The sequence below is a fragment of the Vitis riparia genome, chromosome 14, assembly GCF_004353265.1.
Source record: "Vitis riparia cultivar Riparia Gloire de Montpellier isolate 1030 chromosome 14, EGFV_Vit.rip_1.0, whole genome shotgun sequence".
Taxonomy (NCBI): domain Eukaryota; kingdom Viridiplantae; phylum Streptophyta; class Magnoliopsida; order Vitales; family Vitaceae; genus Vitis; species Vitis riparia.
Window position 1 is genome coordinate 22,094,620 of NC_048444.1, and position 24,445 is coordinate 22,119,064.

The 24,445-nt window shown below is 31.5% G+C and overlaps 2 protein-coding genes across 9 annotated transcripts in view; one reads left to right on the forward strand and one right to left on the reverse strand.

The window, feature by feature from the left end:
* Positions 1–266: 266 nt before the first annotated feature.
* The window catches only part of LOC117929678 (cysteine synthase-like), a 42,694-nt gene continuing 18,515 nt past the window's right edge, over positions 267–24,445 (reverse strand). Inside the window, exons 1-11 of one of the 4 annotated variants that reach the window (XM_034850044.1) lie at positions 6,046–6,257; positions 5,228–5,283; positions 5,032–5,141; positions 4,836–4,893; positions 4,036–4,299; positions 3,819–3,956; positions 3,666–3,717; positions 2,073–2,152; positions 946–1,005; positions 734–814; positions 267–544 (exon numbers count right to left, since the gene is read on the reverse strand). In XM_034850044.1, coding sequence (XP_034705935.1) covers positions 455–544; positions 734–814; positions 946–1,005; positions 2,073–2,152; positions 3,666–3,717; positions 3,819–3,956; positions 4,036–4,299; positions 4,836–4,893; positions 5,032–5,141; positions 5,228–5,266 — 972 coding nt within the window. In that variant the 5' untranslated portion in view covers positions 5,267–5,283; positions 6,046–6,257 and the 3' untranslated portion in view covers positions 267–454. Of the gene's footprint in view, positions 545–733; positions 815–945; positions 1,006–2,072; positions 2,153–3,665; positions 3,718–3,818; positions 3,957–4,035; positions 4,300–4,835; positions 4,894–5,031; positions 5,142–5,227; positions 5,284–5,945; positions 6,258–24,445 lie in introns of those variants that run through there. The other 3 variants (XM_034850045.1, XM_034850046.1, XM_034850047.1) reach the window with 3 other exon arrangements.
* On the forward strand, positions 12,005–22,774 carry LOC117929682. Of its 5 annotated transcripts, XR_004653793.1 has the most exons (8): positions 12,005–12,049; positions 13,143–13,389; positions 13,873–13,961; positions 15,846–15,956; positions 19,034–19,253; positions 20,884–20,999; positions 22,368–22,533; positions 22,614–22,774. XR_004653793.1 is itself a non-coding variant. In XM_034850056.1 (5 exons), the coding sequence occupies exons 2-5, from the start codon at positions 13,197–13,199 to the stop codon at positions 19,265–19,267; spliced, it is 627 nt and encodes a 208-aa protein (XP_034705947.1). In that variant the 5' UTR covers positions 12,005–12,049; positions 13,143–13,196; the 3' UTR covers positions 19,268–19,539. The 5 variants fall into 5 exon arrangements, 1 of the variants encoding a protein (XP_034705947.1); XR_004653794.1 differs by having other exon boundaries at positions 19,034–19,298; positions 22,368–22,774; XR_004653791.1 differs by having other exon boundaries at positions 22,368–22,774.

Sequence of the window (24,445 nt, forward strand, 5' to 3'; positions counted from 1 at the left end):
CGAAATACAAGAAATATGACGAACCCTTTACATAATAAATTTCATTTATAAGGAAAGTGAGGTATGCTAAAATTAAGGTCTGGAAGGATACACTGAGCCCTAGCATAACACCCTTTAAGATGTCTTCTCACATATCCTAAATCAAATTTCAACTCCAAACACGGTTGTTTTTTCAACTACAATACTACACTCATTTTATATAAGAAAGAACTTACTGATCGGAATTATTTAGTTCTCTGGTGTATTGAAGCATGCTCCATAGCAAAGGCTCTGGAAAGATAAGGGCTATGAATTTCATTATTCTGAAACTTCATCACTACAAGTAAATTAATTCAACGTTTGACTAGTCCACAGTGGAATACAAAGATCATTAGATTTCTGGTGTAATTAAAACCAAATGATAAATGAAGGAAAAGGCTAATGAAACAAGGCTCCTCCCAGACCAGGTAAAAACTCAATCAAACTTCATGTTTTCAGCCTCAACCCTTATGGAATCAAAGAGTACTGAAGATAGATAACGCTCTCCAAAGCTGGGGAAAATCACCTGCACAGTAACGAAAGTAGATGACAAAGGCTAATGGAGTCAGATTGGAAAGAAAATCATAAATATTTGGATGAATTGAGTTAGGGTGGAGCAATGACAAAAACAGAAGAAATACCAATCTGGAGATTAGGGTAAAATAAATCAAATCCTATATTGATAGTACTCTAAATAGTAAAGCCCACTACACACCGTGATGAGTTTGCCTGCATTTTCTGGTCTCTTTGCTAGCTTTATTGCAGCAGCAGCAGCAGCACCAGATGATATCCCTACCTGCAAAAAAGAATCCGAAAATTATGTAATAGAGGCAAACTTCTCACGGGTTTAAAGCAACATGCTGTACCATCAAATGGAGTATTTAAGATGCCAACAGTTCATTGAAAGAGACCCTATTGTTGACATACCAGCAAACCTTCTTTTAATGCAAGAAGCCTAGCAGTTTCAATGGCCTCATCACTTGAAATCTGAAAAGTTCAACAAACATCAGCAGTTAATAGCAGACATCCATGCACACCTGTTTTGGCAGTTCAATCATGCATACTGCCAAAGCAGAGATGCAAACAAGCGTACTGAAATAATGGTCTCATCTGCATGTCCTTAAACAAGCACAAATAAATTCAGTGTATACTTTTGGTATGCTATTGTCACTCAAATTTGAACTTCTCTTTATAAGATGCCCTGCAAGTAGAAGAATCCTGCTTCACATTGTTTAGTAATATTAATCTCTCCTGTGTATCCATATGGCCAAGCCCGATATTTTGGACCTGGTTTACAGGAAGCCATAACTAGAGGTTACAGTTCTGTTTTTGTGCATACTACACAGGAAGACATGAAAAAAGGGTAAAGTTCCTTTTGTCCATTTCAGGTTACTCTCCATGATGATCACAAGCTCATCCACCTTTAGCATATAAGTACAAGTTATCTTTACAATGGATAAAACCCTTCCATATTTCAAGTTCTCCATATGCCCTCTTAATGTTTCATAGCTACCTTTACACACTCTCGTAGTCCCATTAGGTTTCTCTTTAAGCCTACTATTCAACATACGACTTTTTCCCCATATCAATTTTTCCCATGTTCAATTTTGTTCACAGTACAGGTTCCATTCTCATCCCCCTCACTGTTTCCCATATGCTATTTATCACATACCCACAAGCTTTCTAGCACAATGCAGGTTCAACCTTTCTTCAACCTGTTCAAAAGGCATTGTTTGCTTGAATGAACATGTGGGCACTTTGTTCCTTTATACGACTGGTATGTGTATACATTTCAAACCACAAATGTCAAGCAACCATGAAAAGGAAATGAAAGTAAAAAAAAAAAGAAAAAGAAATCAGCAGATGCCCTAACATATATTGATAGTAGGATTCGGTGATAATGAACAACTAGCATACAAGAGCTGTTTTCCTTGGTTTACATTTTCAATTACAATGTTGTTTTTATAACTTAGTTTGTAGAACTATAGCACAAGCAGACAATGCCAGTCCTTGATTAAAAGAAAATGTGTGAGAAAAAAGATAATATGACTTACTTGAATAACTTCATCAAGAAGTTCAGTATCCAAAATTTTAGGGATGATACCCGCACCAATTCCTTGGATCTGATGTGAACCTTTGAAACCAATCACATGCAACACATACATCCATATCAAAATTGTCAGTAATTGAAAATAGCGATCTTCTAGAAGGCTAACATGAAACTAAATTCAGAATCATGATTTTCACTGCTGAGTTGCAGTAAAAAAGTAAAGGTAGCATTGAAAGAAGGAAATTTGAAATTTTCTTTTTTTCTCTTTAATAAAATGTTATATTATACAAAGAGACAGGAAGATCAAGAAACTTGAGAAATCAATCAAAAGGAAATTTTATGACGGTAATTTTGCTAATCAGGTAGGACAAAACAGTTGACCAAAAAAATCATCAAAATAGAGAACCTCAAAGAACGATCACTCAAAAGCATGTCCCAGCAGATGCATAGACTATTGGGTTGGTAGTTCTTTTCTTTTCTTTTCTTTTCTTTCTTTCTTTTTTTTTTTTTTTTTATTTTTATTTTTTTCTTTTTCTGTCTTTTGGTGGAGAGGTTGGGATGGGGATTTATAATGACCCAAATCCAGTTAAGTATTGCTCATTGTTCAATGTTGGGATTGAGCTTGAGTTGGACCAAGCTCAAGGTTATTTGTGAGCTGAGTGAGGATCCTTAGTATCACTAATGCATTTTAATTGAAGATCCTAGACTCAGAATCTTCCCACCACCCATACCACCTCCCCCCACTGCCCCCCACCCTAAAAAATGAAAATAAAAGAAAAAAATTAAATTCATGTTTTTTCTAGGGTAAATAGCAAATGAACTGTTCAATAACGATCTAAATATACCATAAAATTACTCAATTCTAGTCATTTTGAACCACATTTATACTAATATAGTCTTGGATGCTTTTTTCTTTTTTCTTTTGGTGGGATGGGGGTAGCTAATTAAACCAAGCACCATGCTACTTCACCTAATTGTAAGCTTGGCCCATTTAACTTAGTTAACAAACTACTTAAAGAGATATGCTCAAGCGGATAAGTACATTGTTCATTTTCCAGCCCCTACTATTCATACACAAGAATGTGTAAAAATTGAGTTCTTGTTTGTTGTTGATAGCATCGTTGGGCCTCAACAATAAGCATTCTAGCCATGACAACATTTAAACATGCAGCAAAACTTGGAACTTTCTCAAACTCTCCTTGTAATTTACTAGTAACATCAGCTTTGTGAAATCACTTGACACCTCCAAGTAAAACATCATGATAACAACATATTCACTTAATTAAAATCATTTTAGGTTTTATATTTCTTTGAAACAAGTGTCTTAAAAAGTTATTTCTTATGATAGCTTATTTTTAATTAATTATTATGTCCGATTACTAATAAATAATAAGATTGTACTTGGTGCCACTAAGGGCTGATATTATTCAAAAGCAGGAGACTTGGCAACTTTGTATTGAATTCAACATCCATCCAAAAAAATTTAGATAAAATTAAATTAAAATTGAAATTAAGATAGATATCCAGAAACATGAAAGAATGTGATGGTGCCAAGGCAAGAACCAAGTGAATAAGGTGTATGAGACATTGTACTAACCAGGCTTTCCTCCATTAAGAACTGCACTTTCAGCTGGTTCTACACCATAAACCTAAATGCAAACAAAAGAAAACCAACCAAAAATATCAAAACTGAAAAACATTTGCTCCTCTCAGTCTCCACCCTCTCTCACACACACAGAGACATGATAACCTTAATCTCGGGGGTTTTCTCCTTGAGGAACTGCCCTGCACCAGTAATTGTACCCCCAGTCCCTATTCCTGCAACTAGGATATCAACTTTTCCTCCTGTTCCTTTCCAAATCTCTGGTCCTGTGGTCTCATAATGAATCTACACAAACAGCAATAAATTTGTCAGAAAGTCTTTCTGACCATTCATCTGCATTAACTGATACTGGTCCAGAACATACCTTTGGATTGGCAGGATTTTCAAATTGGTTAAGAAAATAACCATTGGGTGTGTTTTGCAGTATCTCGTCAGCTTTATCAAAAAGCGCCTGAACGCCTTTGGCCATATCTATGAGATGCAGCTCTGCTCCAAAAGCCAGGAGGACCATTTTTTTCTCAAGAGTCGCTGCACTCGGCATGACAAAGATAAGTTTGTAACCCTTAGCTGCTGCAATGAATGCCAACCCAATGCCAGTATTTCCACTGGTAACCTCAATAAGAACAGTCTACATCCACCAACATTTAAACATTTCAGAACCAAGAGCAATATCAATCTCCATAATTTGAACTATAGGAATGAAAACTGCCCAAGAGAGAAAAATGAAAAGTGGTTTCTCTTGGGAGACAATACCCTGATTTGATCATTGAAGCTGTGCACTAGATCCATGAATGCTATAGCCCTGTTTGAACCTAGAAGTATATAATTATCACCTACGAATTTATTGCCAACTGAGGATGGGGAAGTCATCTAAGCTAACTCATGTGCAAAGAATACCGAGGAATGCACCAAAAGCAAGGAGTCATTCCTTTTTAGTGGCAGATGTTATAAGGAACCCCAAAAATGATGGCCTGTGATTTGATGGTTCGAATGGTACTAGATCAAGTCAGATGGTGAAGAAATATTCGCACAACTGACTGGCTTGGTCCAGTCATTGAGAAAATGTTACTTTTGAAGTTGACGGAGTCATAAAAGGCATATAACAGTGTACCAAAAAAACTTACCAAAACATTTCCAGATACAAGGATTAATTCAATTACTAACCTTCCCTGGGGTAATCAGGCCCTTCTCTTCTGCATCACTGATCATGCTATATCCAATCCTGCATGTCAAAGATTTGAAATGTGCAGAGAACTTAAAGATAAAATACTCAAATAAACACAGTATTTTCATCATCGCAACACGTCATCTATGAAATACTAATACAAGAAAATTAAGTCCAGGGACCCAAAACGAAGACCTGTCTTTAACACTTGAGTAGGGTTCCATCACCTCTAGCTTAGCAGCAATACGGGCTACACAACCATCCACTACATTGTTCAGATATACCATTGGGGTATTCCCTATTAGCTGCACATTGCAAAAGCAAGGAAGATACATTTGAGAATAAAAGGAAACATGAAAACCATAGCAACTTTTAAATAATGACAACTTACTTCAGTAACATCTTTTGCAATTGCACACTTCTCTTCCATGTTACCTTTTCAAATCACTACAAGATGATAAAGAAGTGGACACACATCAGGGAAAAAAGGCAAAAGAAAAAATTGATTTTCTCTTGAAATTTGGACATCCCCAATCCCTTGGAAATGAATAAAGATAATTAAAATTGAATGAGGCTGGCTTCTTTTAAACATTGCTCTTCATATGCTATGGAATATATTCATCACAAATATGGTGAATAAACAAATACAGTCTGAAGAAAACAGATTCATACTTCGAAAACAATTTCATGATGTACATGTAAATCTAGAGGGACAAATGCCGCTTGTATATTGGATGACAGACAAGAACACTAAATATCCGATTGAGAAGAAAGATTCTCCCTGGAGGAACTGAAATTTTCTAGGTATCGTGACTAATCTGTATGAAAATCTGATTTTGAAGAAAGTACAGCTAAAATTTCAAACACCCAACTTCACAAACAATTCAAAAATCCAAATTTTCAAAACAATTAAAAGATTAAAATAAAATAATTGAATTACTAACAATAGCTATCATATGACAAAGAATAAAAAAATAAAAATAAAAATATTAAAAATAAAAACCCCAGCAGAATCAGCAGGAAAGGCTAAGAATCAAACACCATAATTATTTGGAAATAAATAAATTTCAGGTACTAACAGCAAAAAATGGAAAATCTCAAGCACCCACCTTAGCAAATCGCTATTATTTGAGATAATACTATAAATCAAGAACCAAACAGGATGCAAGATTGTAGAACTAACACCAAATATTGAGAGATTTCCAGTACCCATTCTTGCAAAGAAAAAACTATGCAGACTTCTCAAGCAGAAAGCAGTACAAGACTGAGAATTGTTTTTCAGAAAAATGATTATGGAACGGTCCCCAATGTTGTTCTTCCTGTGCAGTTGTTCCTTGGCGTTTATGGAGGTATTTCTCGCCAGTCAGTTTCATAATTGTCAACATCGTGGCATTTCATAATGGATTTTTGTTGAATCGGATTAACAATTTTCATTCTCTCCCACTCAAATTATTTTTTATATGTGTTTTTCTGTGTGGGAGGGAATCAGCCAATCAAAGCAATACTGTTGATTCAGTAGCATACTCTGAAAATGATGGGTTGCAACTTGCATGAAGAAAGAATTTTAAAAAAATAAAAAATAAAAAATAAATTTATTGATATTCTACTTTCGGGATATTGTGAAATTTACGAAAAATGGGAATTTGAATTCTATAATGATTTTTTAAAAATATTAATTTTTTTTACCAAGACGTGCTACACGTATTAATAACAGTTTATTTGATAATTGTTTTAAAAAATAGTCCTAAAAAATAATTTTTAAAAAATATTTTTTTATATTTTATGAAATAAAAATCATTGAAATGTTTTTAATTTATTTTAAAATAATTTTTATATTGGGTATTTTATTTTTAATTATACGTACTTATATAATTATTTTTTTAAATAATCTTAAAAAATAATATAAAATAATTAAAAAATATAAAATAATTTTTAATTATTAAACGTGTTTTTGTTGTTTTTCTTGTTTTAGAAAACAAAAAAACTATTCTACAAAAAAATTGGCCAAACAGACCATAATTTTTACCTATAAAATTCTTGTTGATATTGAAGTCCATATTATTATATCAACAACTATGATTATTTTATTATTGTTTTTTCTTGTTCAGCGGATTCAAGAAAATATGTTCTTCTTCAAGGTCTAATTCACATTATTTTAATAAAGAAAAAGGTTTCACTTTATCAAAACAATAATTGAAAGGGCTTTACCATAATTACTTAATGAGTTAAATTAATTTAAATTAAATTATACTTAAGTTGTTGAATTAAAATATATTACTTAATTTTTACTCTAAGTATTAAAATTGTTTGATAAAATAAACTTAAAACTTATTCTAAACCATCAAAATAATAAATTTATCCTCATAAATTATAATTAGGGAAAATGAGGTTGAGTAACGACAACGATGAAGGTTGTGAAATAATAAAGGAGATCATGAAAGTATTTAGGGTAAGTAAAAATATAAAATGAAGTGGGTGTTTAGTAAACCAATTTAAAGTAACTTAATTTAAGTCTTTAAGTAAATTAAGTAGTAAGTATTTGGAAAACTAACTTAATAACTTAAAGTGACTTAATAATTTAATTTAACTCATTAAGTAAATTAAGTATGTCTGATAAAACAATTTAATGGTATGACTTAAAGTCAAAAACAACTTTAAGTAATAAGTAAAAACAATTAACTTATTCTTAAGTTCACATTTTTATTTTACATTTTTATCATCATTTGTTTTAATTACATCTATGATTTATTTTGCTACCCTACAACCTTCATTGTTACTCAACATCCTTTGTCTTAATTATAATTTATGAGAATAAATATGTCAATTTGATTATTTAAATAAATTTTAAGTTATTTTTATTACACAACCATAATACTTAAAATAAGAATCTGATAACACGTTTTAAGTCAATAACTTAAGTATAATTCAACTTAAATTCAACTTAAATTACTAACTAATAAGTATTAAGTTTTACCAAACACCCCCTAAGTTTAGTAAAATAGCTTTATAATTTAAAGTTAAAAACAATTTTAAGTAATAAGTAAAAACAATTAACTTATTCTTAAGTCTACATTTTTATTCTCATTTTTTCTAATTACTTCAATGATCTCTTTTGTTACTCTACAACTTCTATTAGTATTCGATCTCCTTCACTCTAATTATAATTTATGAGAATAAATATGTCAATCTAATAATTAAAAATAAACTTTATGATAATTTTATCAAACAAATTTATTACTTAATTCTTATTTTAAATCAGTTTAAGCATACAACTTAAATATAATTTAACTTAAAGTCAACTTAAATTATTAATTAATAGTATTAAGTTTTATTAAACACCCCCAAAGATGTAGATTTAGGAATAAATTAGTTGTTTTCACTTATTATTTAAAGTTGTTTTTTTACTTTAAATCATATCATAAAGTTATTTTATCAAATATACTTAATTTACGTAATGACTAAAATTAAATTATTATGTCACTTTAAGTTATTAAGTTGGTTTACCAAACATCCACTAAGTATTATATTTATTTACTCATTATTTCTCAAGTCCTCAAAAAATCAAAACTATAGGTCTTTAATTTAAAATTTTGGAAATTCGTCGCTATTTAAAATTTTGCATTAAATGGGTGCTACTTGAAATACAACTTCCTTAAACGTTGATTTTATTTGTTTATTAAAGTTAATCATTCTATTATTTTTTTACGAATAATTTGTATCATGTAAAAAGTTACTTTAAGAAACGATATCCTTATACATAGAAATTGTTTATTCATAAAACAACTTTATTTAAATAATAATAATAATTTTAAAATAATCTTTATTTGCTCTTTTATAATTTATTTATAAAAAATTTTATAATTTTAAAATAATTTTTATTTTCTTTTTTATAAGATTTTAAGAGAGAATTTTAAATTTTATTACATGCATACATCATAATTAATATTTTGGCTTTGTAAACCAATATTAATCAAAATGAGTCAATTAAATGATGAGTCAATTAAATGTCAATTGAATCGACACCTTCCAAAATAAATCCAAAATAGTAGCAATACTATGGAACTTATGTTAACCAATAATTACTAAATTCAAAATATAACAAGTAATAGATATATATAATGACTATTTGTCTAAAATAACAACATAGAAAATAATAATAATATCCAAAATACAACCCATATATAATAACATCCTTAATGTATACCGTACGAAGGAGTCTTCCTCTTCCATTATAGACATCGATGATATGTATGTTCCATTTTTGGCTTTTCTGGGACTGACATGTACTCACCCACGATGATATGTATGAATAACTTGATTGTTGTGTGAGTGTCACAAATAGATGTCCCTTGAATGTTTCCTTCATCATGGTAAGGGATGGTAGCAAAAACCCATACGGGAATTCCAACCCAATTTGTTATTCTATGTAAAAGAAAGTTCCTAAAATTCATTCCATCCTAAATAAGATGTAAATTATTATACTGCATGAAGAAAATTATTATACTTTAAAAGCAGTAGTTTTTAAAATCTTTCATTTCTTAGTGAAGGGATTCATGCCATTCAAAATAGGAAATAGTTATGGTCTATTTGGAACTATTTTTTAGAACATTTTTTTTTATTTTTCAGAACAAAAAATACAAAAAAACATGTTTGACAAGAAAAATCCATTTTTTGTTTTCTGTTCTTAAGAACAAATGGTGTTTTTAGAAAACATTTTTAGTTTTTTTCTCTTATTTTCACTTGTTTTATGAGAGTTGTTTTAAGAAATTATTGTATAAACATATAAAATGATTAGAAATAAAATACTATATATATATATATATAAATAAAATATATTTAAATATATTAAAAAAATTATGCTTCTAAATAGACTTTTATTTTATAAAAATTAAATTAAAAAAATTCAAAAACTATTTTTTAGAATTATTTTTGAAAACAATTATCAAATAGACCTTTAATTTCCATTGAATCCTGAACTTAGTTCAATATTTGCACAAAATAAATTTCGCAAATCTAGGGTAAATGCCTTCAAAATTTTACAAACATTTTATGACAAGGATTCATGAATACCCTATTAGTGCAACTTCTAGCCAGAGTGTGGCACGGGACCTCAAACTATGGGCTGATATGCTAGCCATAAATGACTAATAGATAGATCAGGTTATTAGTTTCCATAAAAAGAAATGGTTTTGATAATCAAAATTAAACCATTCTAGCAAGAAAGTTAATTACCAAGGATTATAAACTCACTAAAGTATTTTTCCCACTTTTTTTCAAAAGTTGAACAAATAAATCGAAGCAATTCAAACCTTTAGACCTTCTGTCAATACTATTAAAAAAATTATAAGGGAAAGTTCAATTTCTTCAACTTTCCTACACTTCGTCAATGAAAAAATAAAACCACAACAATAAACAAAACACTTAAAACAAACAAATAAATAAATAAAACAAAAAACACTCACTTTTGCGCCCATCAAGCCACCACATGATGCTCTCAAAGGTTGAGTAGCGATTGGAATCATAAACTAGTAGAACACTAAAAATGTTACAATAGTTGGTGAAGGTGTCGATAATGTCCTAGATCTGCGCTTTCACCTCCTTGCAAGTTGATATCGATGCCTTGAGTTTGGAACTCCACTCATTGAACTCATTGTAAACAACTAATCGAAGGAAATGGATGAGGGAGAAAGAGAGAAATAGGTCAGGATTTTATTTTATTTTTCGTTTGGGTTGAATTTTTATTTTTATTTATCAAAAGTCGATATCTTCACGTAAGAATCCAACGTGATGTAAATTCTCGTAAAATTGAAAAATATTTTTCAATGTGTTGAATTTTAAAATAATATTTTTAAAATAGTTGTACTTTTATTAAAAATTCTAAAATAAAAGGATGATGGTCTCGTCACTGTCGTGGATGGTGGTATTGTGGACAACCTCTCTCGCATGTGATTGCAAGTGTCTTGGGCGATTATGTTGTTTAAAGGATGGTGATATCATGGACATACTCTCAAACTTCTTGTTGGGATGCATTTAAGTGGGTTGGAGTGGTCAAAATCAATGACGATGGTACTTATTTTATTGTTCATCGCTATTATTTTTATTTTTTTATTTGTAATTATATAATTAATAAATGTATTAATATTCAGCTATATGATAGTAACATCAGCAATAATAATAATAATAATAATAATAATAATAATAACTTTTATATAAAATAAAACAATTTTTAAAATTTATCTTAAAAATAATAATTTTAAAAAAATTTGATAATACTTTCAAATTAAAATAAATCAATTTTTAGAAGATATTATATTTATAAAATAACTTTCTTATTTAAAAAAAAATGTTGAAACATTTAGTGTTGTTTTTATTTTAAAATTTTTTTAAAATCATATAATAGTCATAACTTAAATTTTATATATAAGATAAAAACCTCTAAAAACCTATATTAATGTTTTTTTTAAATCATGAAATAATAATAATTTATACATAAAATAAAAACCTTTGAAAATCACTTATGTAGAAAAATAATGATTTTAAAAATTATTTAAAAAAAATAAGAACCCGTTTGACAAAATATAAAAAAACACATTTAATAGCCCAAAACTATTTTTATGTTTTCGGAGAATTTTTTTTAATTGTTTTAAAAAATAATTATACATATAAAATTATTTTTAAAATATATTTAAAAATAGGTTATAAACATTTTAAGTTTTGGGTTTCTAAACAGGTTTTTATTATAAAAAACTAAAAAAACTATTTTTTGAAATTATTTTCTAAAATAGTTACCAGCGCAAAGACTAAAAAAAAATATTTCAAAAACAATTTTTAAAAATAATTTTTGATATTATTCTTTCAGTATTTTATACAAGAAAAATCTGTTTCACAACCCAAAATATTCTTGCAACCTAAAATAGTCGTAAGTGGGTAAACAATAAATTGAAGAATTGGTGAAACTCAACTGAAAACGATAATATTCAAAAGGAAAATCATCAAACAGTGGCATCCAAACATATGCATAAGATAAAACACAGCCACCGGAAGTAGGATTGGAGGAGATTTTTTTAATCTCTACTAAATCTAAAAATAAAAAGGCCACCCACTTCTCTCACTCGGGCATCAAGAAGCCTGAAGCCCTTTTCTGAAGTTGCCCTCCAGACGAGAGAATCCCTAAAAAGGCCCTATTTTCCTCTGCCACTCTCAATCCTCCCAGGTACTAATCTAATCTTGTTATTTATTTTTATTTTTCTGCAACCCCGTTTGATTCCCAAGAAAATCCATCCCCCATTCGATTTCTGGGAAAATTCATCCTCGTTTGATTTCCGAGAAAATCCATGCAAAACCCCCAAGGAAAACCAGAAAGATTGCTTTTTTATTTTTTTGCTTCCTGTGTTTTCTGGATCTGTTCTAGGTGTGCCATTGGATTTAAATTTCACGAACCCTAAATCCACGATTTTTGAGCCAGGCTAAAAAACACAACCTTTGCCTGCAAATCATGATCAGATTTTGTCACCTGTGATCAGATTTAAATTTTCAGAAAAATCGGAAAAAAAATCGGCTATACAAACCGAAAATTCGCCGATAAATTGCAGTGTCCGGCTATTTTTTGAAGATTTCGCCGATTTTTCGTCTGCATCCATTTTTCGGCGATTTTTTCGCCGATTTTAACCGAAATTTGGCGAAATTTCTCCCATCGACATTTCGCCCCCCTCTTTCGTATCGCCGACCACCGAAACCCGAAATTTCGGCGAAAAAAATGGAAACTTTCATCCTTGTACCCAATTATATAGATTTGTCTATTTTGATTGCTATCTTCGTTGATTCCTCTGAAATCTTGGATTTTTGGATCATCTGTTCAATTCCTATTCTTCTCCACTGGGAATCATCCAAACAGGTAATTTACACTGTTCTTTTCTGAACATTTTCTATTTCTTGATTGATTTTTTCTCTTTTTGAGTTTTTTCTTGTCCATTACTGAAAAAGGACCATCTGTTTTCTTCTTTGTGGATCAATTATGAGATAGAACCTTTGGAAAGCTACTGATCTTTCTTCTTTTTAAAGATTTGGTGCAAGAATCTAGATTCTATGTTACTGGTATATCTTTCGTCTTTGTAGTATATTTGTATGGTATTTCTTAAAATTTTAAAATGTGTTTATAATTAAAGGGATATTCATATTTATATAATGTAAGAAAAATTTTATTTTTAAAAATATTAATATTAATACTTTAATAGTGAAAAAATTCTAAAAATAAAAAAATACTTATAATTACTATTTTGACCTCCAAAATAAAAATATTATCACAGGGAAAGAGAGGAAGTAAGGATTTTGCAGAGGGAGAACTAGGTTAGGGTTTTGCCATGGATAGTGGAGGCGTAGCGCCACAGCTGTCAGAGGAGGCAACTCATCATCTGCAACAAGGCATAGTAATGCTTCTGTCGCAGTGGTCTGCTCTCCAGATGGCCGTCCATAACGAGTGGGGTGGTCGTCAGTCTAGCCAGCTTGCCGACCAACTCGCCCTCGACATCTTCTCCTGGTTCACACACTCCAGGGGTAACTTTTCAACATTCATTTCATTTCCGAATTCTTGCACTTCATTCTATTTGATTTTTTGAAGTATTCTGCTTCTGATTAGTCGAATTAATGCTTTGATATATATAGATATATGCTCCGAATTGACGCTTGATCGAACTATAAATTTCTAATGGCCATTTAACTTGATTTTATGATTAAATATTTCAAATTTGTACATCAATTTGGAAATTGATGTGGTTTTTGTGAAATATGAACTGATACTTGATTGGAACATGTGATATAGATCAGTAATACCTTGCTATCGTGGGTTTCGAATTTAGCCATGTTTTTAATTGGTTTTAATTGGAACAGATAATGTCAAATTTGTGAATTCCGTATTGAATTGTGATTTTGGGTTACAATTTTGAATAAAACAGAACCTAAGAACCTAAGTGATGTTTTGGTCTCTGATTCTGATATACTTTTTTTTGATCTTTTTTTGGTAATTCCTATTTTCATCAGAGCCGCTTTACATTGATGATTTGGAAAATATACTTGATGAAGCTATGCTTTCGCTCAACACCATGACTGAGGACGGCAGCATTGAGGAGGTATGAGTGCTTTGCATTACTCTGTAGCCTTCAATGGACACAGTCCATGCATATTTTTATTTATTTATTTAATTTATTATCAGAAAGAAATGTGTTAATTACACAATGGGGCGAGCAAGCCAATCATATTCTTGATGAGTGATCTTTTAAACCCTAGGAATCATCTTTTATTAAGTGGAAATGGTGATATTTAATTTCATCAAAAGGAAGATTGTAATACATGGAAGGATATCTTGGGTTTCAGAAACCCAACTATTAGCCAGTTGAAATAACTTATAGTATAAGTTTAGCAATTATTTTATGATTTTTCTCATTTGCATTTCTGGTATTTGCAAAAGCAACATCTTCATAACACATTTATTTTGTAAACTCACCATTGCAGCTTTAATTCGTTGTCATTCTTGCAGTAGGCATTTCACAATTCGCTAGTAGAGCATTTAGTTCTCAGATGCTAACATGTTACTCTAATGAAAAAAATTTCTTCTTCAGTAGCATTTTTTCTTTATTTTTGTAAAATTACAAAAAGGGAAAAGAAAGAGAAAATCATAAACAAACCTTTTTTTATAGGCAAAGATAAAATATATTAAAACTATCTAACAAAAGGGCGCTCAAAAGTATACATGTTGTATACAAAGGCGTGAAAAGGCCAACCAAAGTTGAGGGATGAACAAAAAATGATTCCCCTGCCTGTACCTACAGCTCAGGGAGTCGATGAAGTCTAACATGGACAAAGAGCTATTAACTCTGTAACTCTAACCAACCCCCAAAAAATATACATGAAGGATTACTTGATAACTTGATCCAAAATAAATACAAAAGAGTAGCTTTCCAAGTTTTTTTCTTCTTCTTCTTGCAGAAAGATCCATGCCAGCCCAAAAAGGGCCTCTCTTACTGTGGAGGGCATGACCCATTTAATTCAAAACAGAGCCATAACGAGCTGCCATAACATAACTGCTCCAAAGGCTTATTTGTTTGTCATTGTGGTATTGATGGATATTTGGAAGCACAATGATCTTCTTTGAGCCTTATTGAGTGTTTGGATTGTCCCTAGTTTGAACCCAGTTCTTTTCATCTGTCATATCATCTTCCCTCTTCAGTAAGGCGTGCACCTTGGCAAACAAAGTACTATAGATGGAGTGTTGTGCCTTGGGCCTAGGTTCTCTTTCAACAGCTTTGTTATTGATTACCCAGCATTTTACTGTAGAAATATGGCTTATTTTATAGCTGTAGTATAAATTTTTTATTCAATTGATTGATATATATCAGCATATTCATTATGCAACAATTCAGACCCCTACTTCATCCAGCATGTACTAACTTTTCTGTTCACATCGTCTTGCTATTGTTTTGCATCTAACATTAAATGAATCAAGATGACAAAACTGGATGGATGGGTACTTGATAATATCTCTTTAACATTCTTGGTTAGTTCCCCTGTATCTTATCCAAATTTTGCAAACTTTAGTGTTTGCATTTCTAATTTGTTATCTCAGTTTATCCACCCTAAAATTTTGTGGGACTGTAATTCTTTGTGATTTGCATGTCATGCTAAAGATGAAACAAATTTTGGACTGCTTAAACTGCCTGTCATCCACATGCCTCAAAGGACCAAAGCTCTAGTGTTCTGCAATTTTTTGCATTATTTTACAAGTTGGGAACAAGTATGGCTACTTATACTACCTTCTATAAGAGGAACTTTGATTCTTACCCTTCACTATATTTAGATTGTGAACGATTTGAAAAAGATGTCTTGAGTGCTTTTATCTTGTTGTGTCTACTCTTCGTGCCATATCTAATTCTTATGCTTTTCTTTGGCTTGTATTTAGTTCAGAAATCAGGGATGCATTTCTTACCAATGTGTGCATTTTATATAACTTGAAGCAGGTAGCTGAAAAATTAATGACTATGCATGAAGAATGTTTGGAAGGTAATTATCAGTCAATTGAAAAACTAAGGGAAGCCGGTTCCCGGCCAGCTGTTCATCATATTAGACAGGTAATTTTAGTTATAAGTACTAGCCTAAACAACTTCTTGCTCCGTCCATGAGAATGATATTCTTCTCTACTGAGGATAATGCCCTATATCTTTGTTGTTCCTGTGTCTCATGATTTTGTTATTCTTGTTTATTTTCTGTTTTATGGGATTGAGTTCATTGCATGATGGGAAATCTGTCAAGAAGCAAAGTAAAAAGAAGATGTTTTAGAAGGGAATCATTTGCATCATCCTCTCTAAGATCGATCTCAAATTTAATAGTTTGAGAAAAAAACTCAAATCATCTGCATATAACAAGTGAGAGTTGCCATGCATTCTCTAGAGTAGAATTTTTTTAAGTTAAAAAAATCCTGTAGATACACTTATATTTTCAGAGTTCTGTTTTTGCTGCCTGGTTGAGAAGCAGGAGAAATGAATTTTGACTCAATTACTAATTCAAGAATTTTACAAGCATTTCAGAGGACAGACATGAAATCACTAAAGATTAAATCTCACTGTGTCTTCTTTTCATTGATATTTTTGCGTTCTCTATCTCTCTCAGCTGTTTTCAGAATCCCTCTGTTCCTTTGGAAAAGCCATCAGAAGAATGCCTGGTGCAATTCCATCAAAAAGCGCCAAACCTGACTTAAGGCATCTATGAGAGTGGGAGGAGCTATGGTTTGAATCCATTTTTCCTTCTCACTGATAAGAGGGATAAGTAATCTCTGAATAACGGGAATGGGTTCAGTCTGACAGTTACTGTATATGATGATTTGAGATTGCAGGGGCATAATAGATGAGATGAAACATTGAATTGCGAGCACATGTTGAATACTTTGAGACTAATCAAATGACACTACTTGGAGAAATTTCAGAAAAGTTGAATGAGCCTACTTATCACACATCATTTTCTGGTCAGGGTAATCAACTTTCCAATTCTGACACTCCCTAGTAAGACTTGGAGTTCCACTCCTTCCTTCTCCATTCCCACCAAGTGCTATGCAACCAATGACTTCTTGCTCTCAGCAAAACCATGCAGGTCAAGAAAACTCCTTCCTTCTCCATCCCCACCGAATACTCTGCAACCAAGGTATATGCCCTAGAGCTTGCTCCCACACCACCTATCTGGCCATAAAAGAATTCCTTCTGCGTTACACACTACAAATGCATGTACTTGACAAAATTTCATATTCATTTTGATTCTTTCCCATGCCCCACATTGGATCTGACATTCTCTTGGACACCATTCACCCACCTTCTTGCCACATTTCCCTTGGTGGGGTGGAAGAGGTGTGTTACCTTTGAGTGATGGGTGTTTGGATATTAGGAAATTGGAATTGTTCAATAAGGCATTAGAGATGGAAATTTGCCAAAGAGAGAAAGCTTGTGAAGGAGAATGGTAGGGAAAATGTGGCTAGAAGGTGGCAACAAGTGACCAAACAATCCTGGACTGCCTTGCCTGGAAAGGAGAGCCCAAAGGTGACAGGATAATAAATATTTGGAAGAGAGCCAACTCTACAGCCTAAGCCTGCCTCAACATCTGCAGACCCCCAACACCTGTCTCTCCACCTGACAAGTTAACTAAAGCTGAAGGCACCTCTGTTGCTCTTCTCTAACTTGATTCTCAAAATATCATGCGCTGAAACATTATTATACATGGCTCAGCTCCACATCCTAGAAAACAATCGAATAATCCACTGCATCCACATGCAACAAATGAGAGATAGGTCATCATGCATTCTCAAAAATAAGAATTTTCTCTAGAATAAGAGTTTTGTTCAATTAGGAAATTATGTAAATATTAATTATCTTCTAGAGTTCTGTTTTGCTGTTTGGTTGGGAAGCAGAAGGTGAAATGGTTTTTGACACAATTAAAAATCAGTGATAGAACAGATATGAAACAACAACAAAATTAAATCACTTTGTTCGTTTAACTGAAATTCTCACTGCCTCAATCCTCCTTGCCCCTGTAGTCAATACTTCTGTTTCCATTGGGAAGCCATTAGAATATCAGTGCAATTCCAGCAATGATACCAAACCTGACTAAACATTGTTTAGAAGGGTGAAAGGAGTTGGTTGTGACTCCATTTCTCTTTTTACTGTTAGGCCATGTTTGGAATGCTGGAATAAACAATAATAATGGAAAGAAATCAATTACATTCCCATTCATTAATGTGTTTGGATTATTTTTTAGGATGAGAATAGAAATAAATAAAAAATTATTAACATGGAAACCAAATCTCACTCTCACTAGAATTTTGATTCCTTCTTCTATAAGCTAATTTGATTCACCTCCATTTTGATTGTATTTCCATTCCTTTTCATGTGTCAATTGCACCCTTAGAGTTATAGGTAATAAGAATAGAGTGGATGCCAGAATGGGGTTTTGTAATTTTATCTGTACTACAGCTACTGTGGTGATCAGTGAATTGTAGAGGCATCTAGATGAGATGAAACCTTCAGGCTAAATGATTAGAGACAAAAATTTAATGGTAGGATTCTGGTAGCATTTCAGGGTTTGGGAGGGTATACTTGGTTAAAGAGAACATTGAGACCATCTGAATGAGGGTAGCTTATTGGGAATGGAGCAATGGATCAGTTGTTACTAGTGAAGGCCTTGGAAAGTTAGCAGAAACACTGAGCTACTTACTTTTTAGAGGAAATAAAATCAGGAAATGAATGTTTTGATATGATAGGCTAGTTATTTATTATTGCAATCATATTATGCAATATTATCAAAATATTTCTATTATATGTGGAATTAAGCCTTTGTGTGTGACCTATCCCGTAGTGGTTTTTTTTTTACCAAATATATATTCATGAGGAGCTAGACTCACTGCTGCTCCAGGACAATTCTAGTGGCAGTTTTCTATAACCATTTCTCTGGGTTTTCCTTCTTGTTCTTTAGGAGGAGTGGGGAGTGTGTGTGGGGGGGTTGGTAAGGGGTGGTTCTTTCTAGATGTATCAAGAATGTTGGGAAAACATTTGTGGTGAAAAACCTCAATTTCCCTTTGACTGGTCTAAAGTCATGGGTAAGAGGAAAGTTCAAATTTTACTAATGTAGGCTTATTTCTGATTGCATCTCTTCTATCATGTGCCAGGCTGTTAATGAGGACAATGATGATGATGATGATGACGACGACGACAATGATGAGAACATGGGGAATGATAATTCATCAAACATGATTGTGGATGCACCAGAAGCCCCCCCACCAAATTTAAATCCAGCAGAGATGCCGGTAGAGGAGCCAAGGGCCTCAAACCCAAAGGTTGCTGAAGCAGATGATGGATGGGTGGTAGTTGCCTCCAAGCGGAATAGGGGTAAAAGGAACTGAGTTTCCCATGCCCTGTGGCCTTTTATATTTAGTATATTTTTTCCCATGTTTTTTTTACCCTTTTTATTTTCCCATTGTGTATTATCTAAATTCTATGCCCTGCGGTGTGCTATTTTTGTTAGGCTTTATACAAGCCAGTTTTGAAACAAACCCTTTTTTTTTTTTGTAGTTTTCTTTTTTACCCTGTTCGTCAAATAGGGATCCAAAATCAGGAGATATGACTTTCACTGCCTCTGATCTTTCTGATGAACATATTAAAACGCACTTGAGAATTTCTTGGATATCATTTATGCATATAAGCATAAATTACAAATCAGGTCCAGCATTAGTCACCCATCTACGTCTTCATGCTCTAAAAATTACTACTGTTTCACTTATTTTATTTTTATATTTTTTTAAGGCAAAACTAAATTGCCTCACAATCCACCTATCAAAAATACAGAATGCACCAAAGGCAGCAAAAATGAACATCTCAGCCACCACCTGGACCATCTAAGAAATCAAACTAGTAGCTAAATTTACAATCCAAAACAGCATTTGACCCAGAATACTGAATATATTCAAGGGAAAGTTGGGTTTTGGGTTTGTATAGAATTGGAGCAAAACTTTGCCTTAAGCATGGTTGTTTTCTTAATCTTTCATATATGGTGCTTTGGGTAAATGGAATGTCAGAGGACTTATATTGGAGGATTAGAAGTTACAGATCAATGGGTCTAATTCTTTCTTAACTTTGAGAATACTATATGTTTATGTATGAATAGCTAACAAAAAAATATATGTACACCACATATGTATATATATAGTACACCTTTTTATCAATATATTCCATTGTCGTTTCCTATCAAAAAAAAAAATATATATATATAGTACACATCAGTTTGTTTGTTATACTTCTCAGTTGTGTACAGAATATAGAAAACATGGTGACCTGGTTGTCATGTTCATGTTATTTTTTTGCAACGAGTTTTATTCTTTATGGTTAGTAATAAACCTGATTATTAAGCCTTTTTTGGAATCAACTGCACACAATGAGTCTTGAGTTGATTTGGATATCTGAAATTGATATGTTGTCTTTTTAGATATTCTGGGAACATGTTTATTCTCATGTAAGTAAACCTCTATTAGATAGGAACCAGTGGTTTAAAATGCAGACTACTGGCTGAAATGGGGTATTTTTCAGTTTCTTGTTTTTCACCCAAAAACTAGATACAAAATCAGAAAAATATTCATTGGTCTTGTTTGCTAACTATTGATGTTTGGCTACCACTCTAATCATATTTAGCCACTCTTTATGATCAATGGTCTCAACATATTTAGTCACTCTGTGTTTTCAGAAACTTGTTAGAACTGCTTTATTGAAAATGTTCCATGTTGGTTATTTTTCTCCTAAAATTTTCCTTTAAACATGGAATGTTTCAAATGTACTTATTTTATTCTTTTCTTTTCTAATGTGAAACAAACATATTCATTGTACTAAAGGGTAATACAGAGAAGGATGAACAATCCTTTCAAGATGCATGATTTCTGATTAGAAAGTAGAGCCCTATATTACTCAGCAGAAAATAAAAATATTTGCACGAATATACTAATTATACTTGGTATTTTTTGTTCTGTAGTTGCAAAAGCTGATGGGTTCAACACCGGTAGATCTTGCCAGGTCTAAATTGGCTAAAAGTGGTCAAATAAGTAGAAATGCACTCTGCCCATGTGGTTCCAAAAAGAGATACAAGCGGTACTTTACATTGTTTTTCAGAACAGTTTAACTCTAATTTCTTGACTTGTTTACAGAATTTGTGAGAGCTAAAAGTTAGGGTAGCTTTGTTTCAATCATTTTGCTTGACTTGTAATCTGGATATTCCATACAGTTATATTTGTGTGTCTAACACGGTGTACAAATATATAGAAACATAGATTTGTTGATATGGATTAGTAAAATAATGAAGGATGAGAAATCCTTCCAAAACACAAAAGAACTGATAAAAGAAAGAAGAAAATAAAAGTGAACTTTTCCAAATGAAGGCAAAAGTAGCTGCAAAATTGAAAGATGTATGAGAACTATTTACAAATAAAAAAAACTTGTGCTTAATGTATGTCTTGATGTGGTATCAATTCTGCATGGATGATCTAGATTTCCTTCTTTGCATCTTACTTGATTCTCTCATGATATCGACTGTCTATTAAAATTGCTTGATTTTTAATATCTTTCTATATACTTTTAACTATATCGTGATAGTGGTAAATTCAAATTGTTCATCCTTTCCCCCCCTTTGTAATCAATGGAGAGTAAGAAAATGTTTCATACTTTTGAGATTCATTTTTTTTTAATATCTGAAACACAAGGATTTTCTATTAATTAAAAAATTCAAGATAGACAAGACATCCTTCTACAATATGCAACTATAATCGAAACAAGTGAAGAACCTCCTTAAAGAGAAGCCATATGGGCTGGACAATTGAGGAGGATTACATAAATGTAAGAATGAAGTGAAATATTTGAAGAATCATGGTCTTCTTTAACCGTATGTATCAGTTGGTAGTTTTCATGCTAGTTAGTTGATTTGCCCAGGTCACCTTGGGTTTCTAAAGCATCTTGGCTTGCAGTTAAAAACATCTACGGAAACTTCCATCCATCTTACCATAAGCTCTAGTTTTAGTGGAACTCAGTTAGGACTCATGTTTTGGATGGCTGACTCTTTAGATGTTCAGAGTTTATGTAATGTAAGCTGAAATAGTTTCATGGAAATATTTAACAAAAATATATCAATTTTTTTTTTTTTTTTAAATCTTGAGCTAAATTTGTCATAAAAGGTTGGATTGAAGATATTTTTACCATGTATGGAAAGCAATCAGGAAAAGCCTTTCCTTTGTAATTATGTGCTACCTTCTAACATGTACATCTAGGAGAGTAGACTACGTATCTTAAAAACTTGTCTACCCAAGCACATATACATACATGTGTAGTTATTCTAAATTGATGATTGCACAAAACTCGTCTAACTATATGTTGATTGCACAGATTTTATTTATTTAATTTGCATATGTTTTTTCATTATTTAAATTGATTCGCTTATTTGTCTTTTTTTTTTTTTTTCTTGTATAGGTGCTGCGGAAAGGATTGAAGATTTTAAAGAAGAGATACATGAAAACCTTACTCTGACCTTGATATGGGAGAGATTTTCTGAGATTGTACAAATTCATTTGCTGTTTCAAATGGCATCTTGTTAGAGCCTTTTGGTTAATTTGCTACATGGACACTGGCTGCAAAGGTGTTTTAAATTTTGCGTTCATGGACTAGACTGTCTACATGCTGGTTAATTAACCTGATTAAGTGCTTGTATTTATGCAGGCTGTTGTTTTTGCTTCCATGGAGTATATGGTCTATAGGCCAGCTAAGCAATTGAGTGGCTTGTATTTATACATTGTTCTGGTCATGAAATTCAGGCAGAACAAATTTTACTAATAAAATGCATGAAGTCTCTCTTCACCCTTTTAAGTGGTTGATATTTAGTTTTTCTGAATGTTGAATGTCTTTCTTTTTAATACAAAAATTGATGGTGCATTTCTGACTCTGAGCTCACCTAGTAGCCTAAAGCTTAAATCAAGAGGAGTTGATGCTGGGGGATTCTGTCTTATTAAACTAACAACAATCTAAATAATCCTTTCATAGGCCTTAGAAGATTTGGAACAACTTGTTATGGAAGTTCTATTTTTGCATGGTTTTCTACAAGAACAAGTGTACATGTGCTAGACTTGGTGTTCATCATCATGATCACTCTGATGTTTGTAAGTAGTAGAAAGCTCTCTATGAACTGAAACAAGCTCCCCGTGCCTAGTTTCAGGATGCTGTGTGATTTTTATTGACCATGATCTTTATACTATGATGTTTGTGTATGGTGATGAAAAGAATATGTTTATTGTTTTATTATAAGTTGGTGGTATAGTACTGAAAGCTTCTTGTTGCTTTGTTCTAAGTTGGTGGTGATGTCACACAAGAAAGGTTTAGGAAAGCCTGCTTATATTTTGGGTGTTAAAACATTCACTTCACATTTTGACATTTGTTTTCAACAATAATTTTGTTGGAAGATATTGAATAATGGTCGTGAATAACAATTTATAATGTTATCAAATTTTAAATTTTTTATCTTAAATTCATTTAATATATTTATATTCATTTATTTTATAAATTAAAAAAATAGTTTTATTAAAACATCTTTTTCTAAATTTTAAATAAAAATTAAATCATTTCTAATATTTATATAAAATATTTTATTTGAAATTTAATTTTAAAAGTTTTATTATAAATTTGTGGTGATAACTTTTTGCTATTAACATTAGTTTATTTAAATAATTGAAATTATATTAATAATTCATTTTATTAAATTAATTTTAATTTATGAAATATTACAACTTCATTACTTTTATATATATATATATTAACAATTTTTGAATAAATTTATATTTTTAAACATTTAAAATAGAAACATTCAAAATGAAATAAATTAAAAGGATGAATATAAAAAAAATTTAAAAATTAAATGATAGTCATTTTTTAAAATTGGATTAATGATATAAATATGAAAAATAATTAAAAATAAAAAAGACAATATAAAATAAAATGGTAATTGGACCCACGAGAACCAAACAAAAGTAATATAAATTTAAAATAAAAAATAAATTTTAAAAAACAAAAACATAAAAAACCTTTTAAAAAACATGACAACAATCTTTGATGTTAAATCAGCTTGGTTACATTTGACCATTCATTGGAGAAGGGAGAAGTAATCGACAAAATCACTTATTTTATGCAACCTAGCGATTTTATAATGATTAATTATCGATTTTATTTGCATCACAAATATATGATATTTTGCTAATCTTTGTCAATTTTTTTTTTCTTTTTCCTTTCATCAAGGTTTTTAAAGCCTTTGATATCTGAAATATCCACGATATTTCTCGAAACTTCAAACCTTCCTATTAATAGAAGTTATAATTAAGAAATGTTTTGGACGTAGAAAAGAAGTTGTAATGATATTCTCAAATATGTTATTTTTATATGAGAAAATTAAACTGTATTCGAAGCATTTGATGATATGATTTTACCCAAATATCTAACATATTATTTCTTTAGTTGTCCACACTAGGACTCAATTTGTAGCAGCCAATTATAGAAGATGGCCA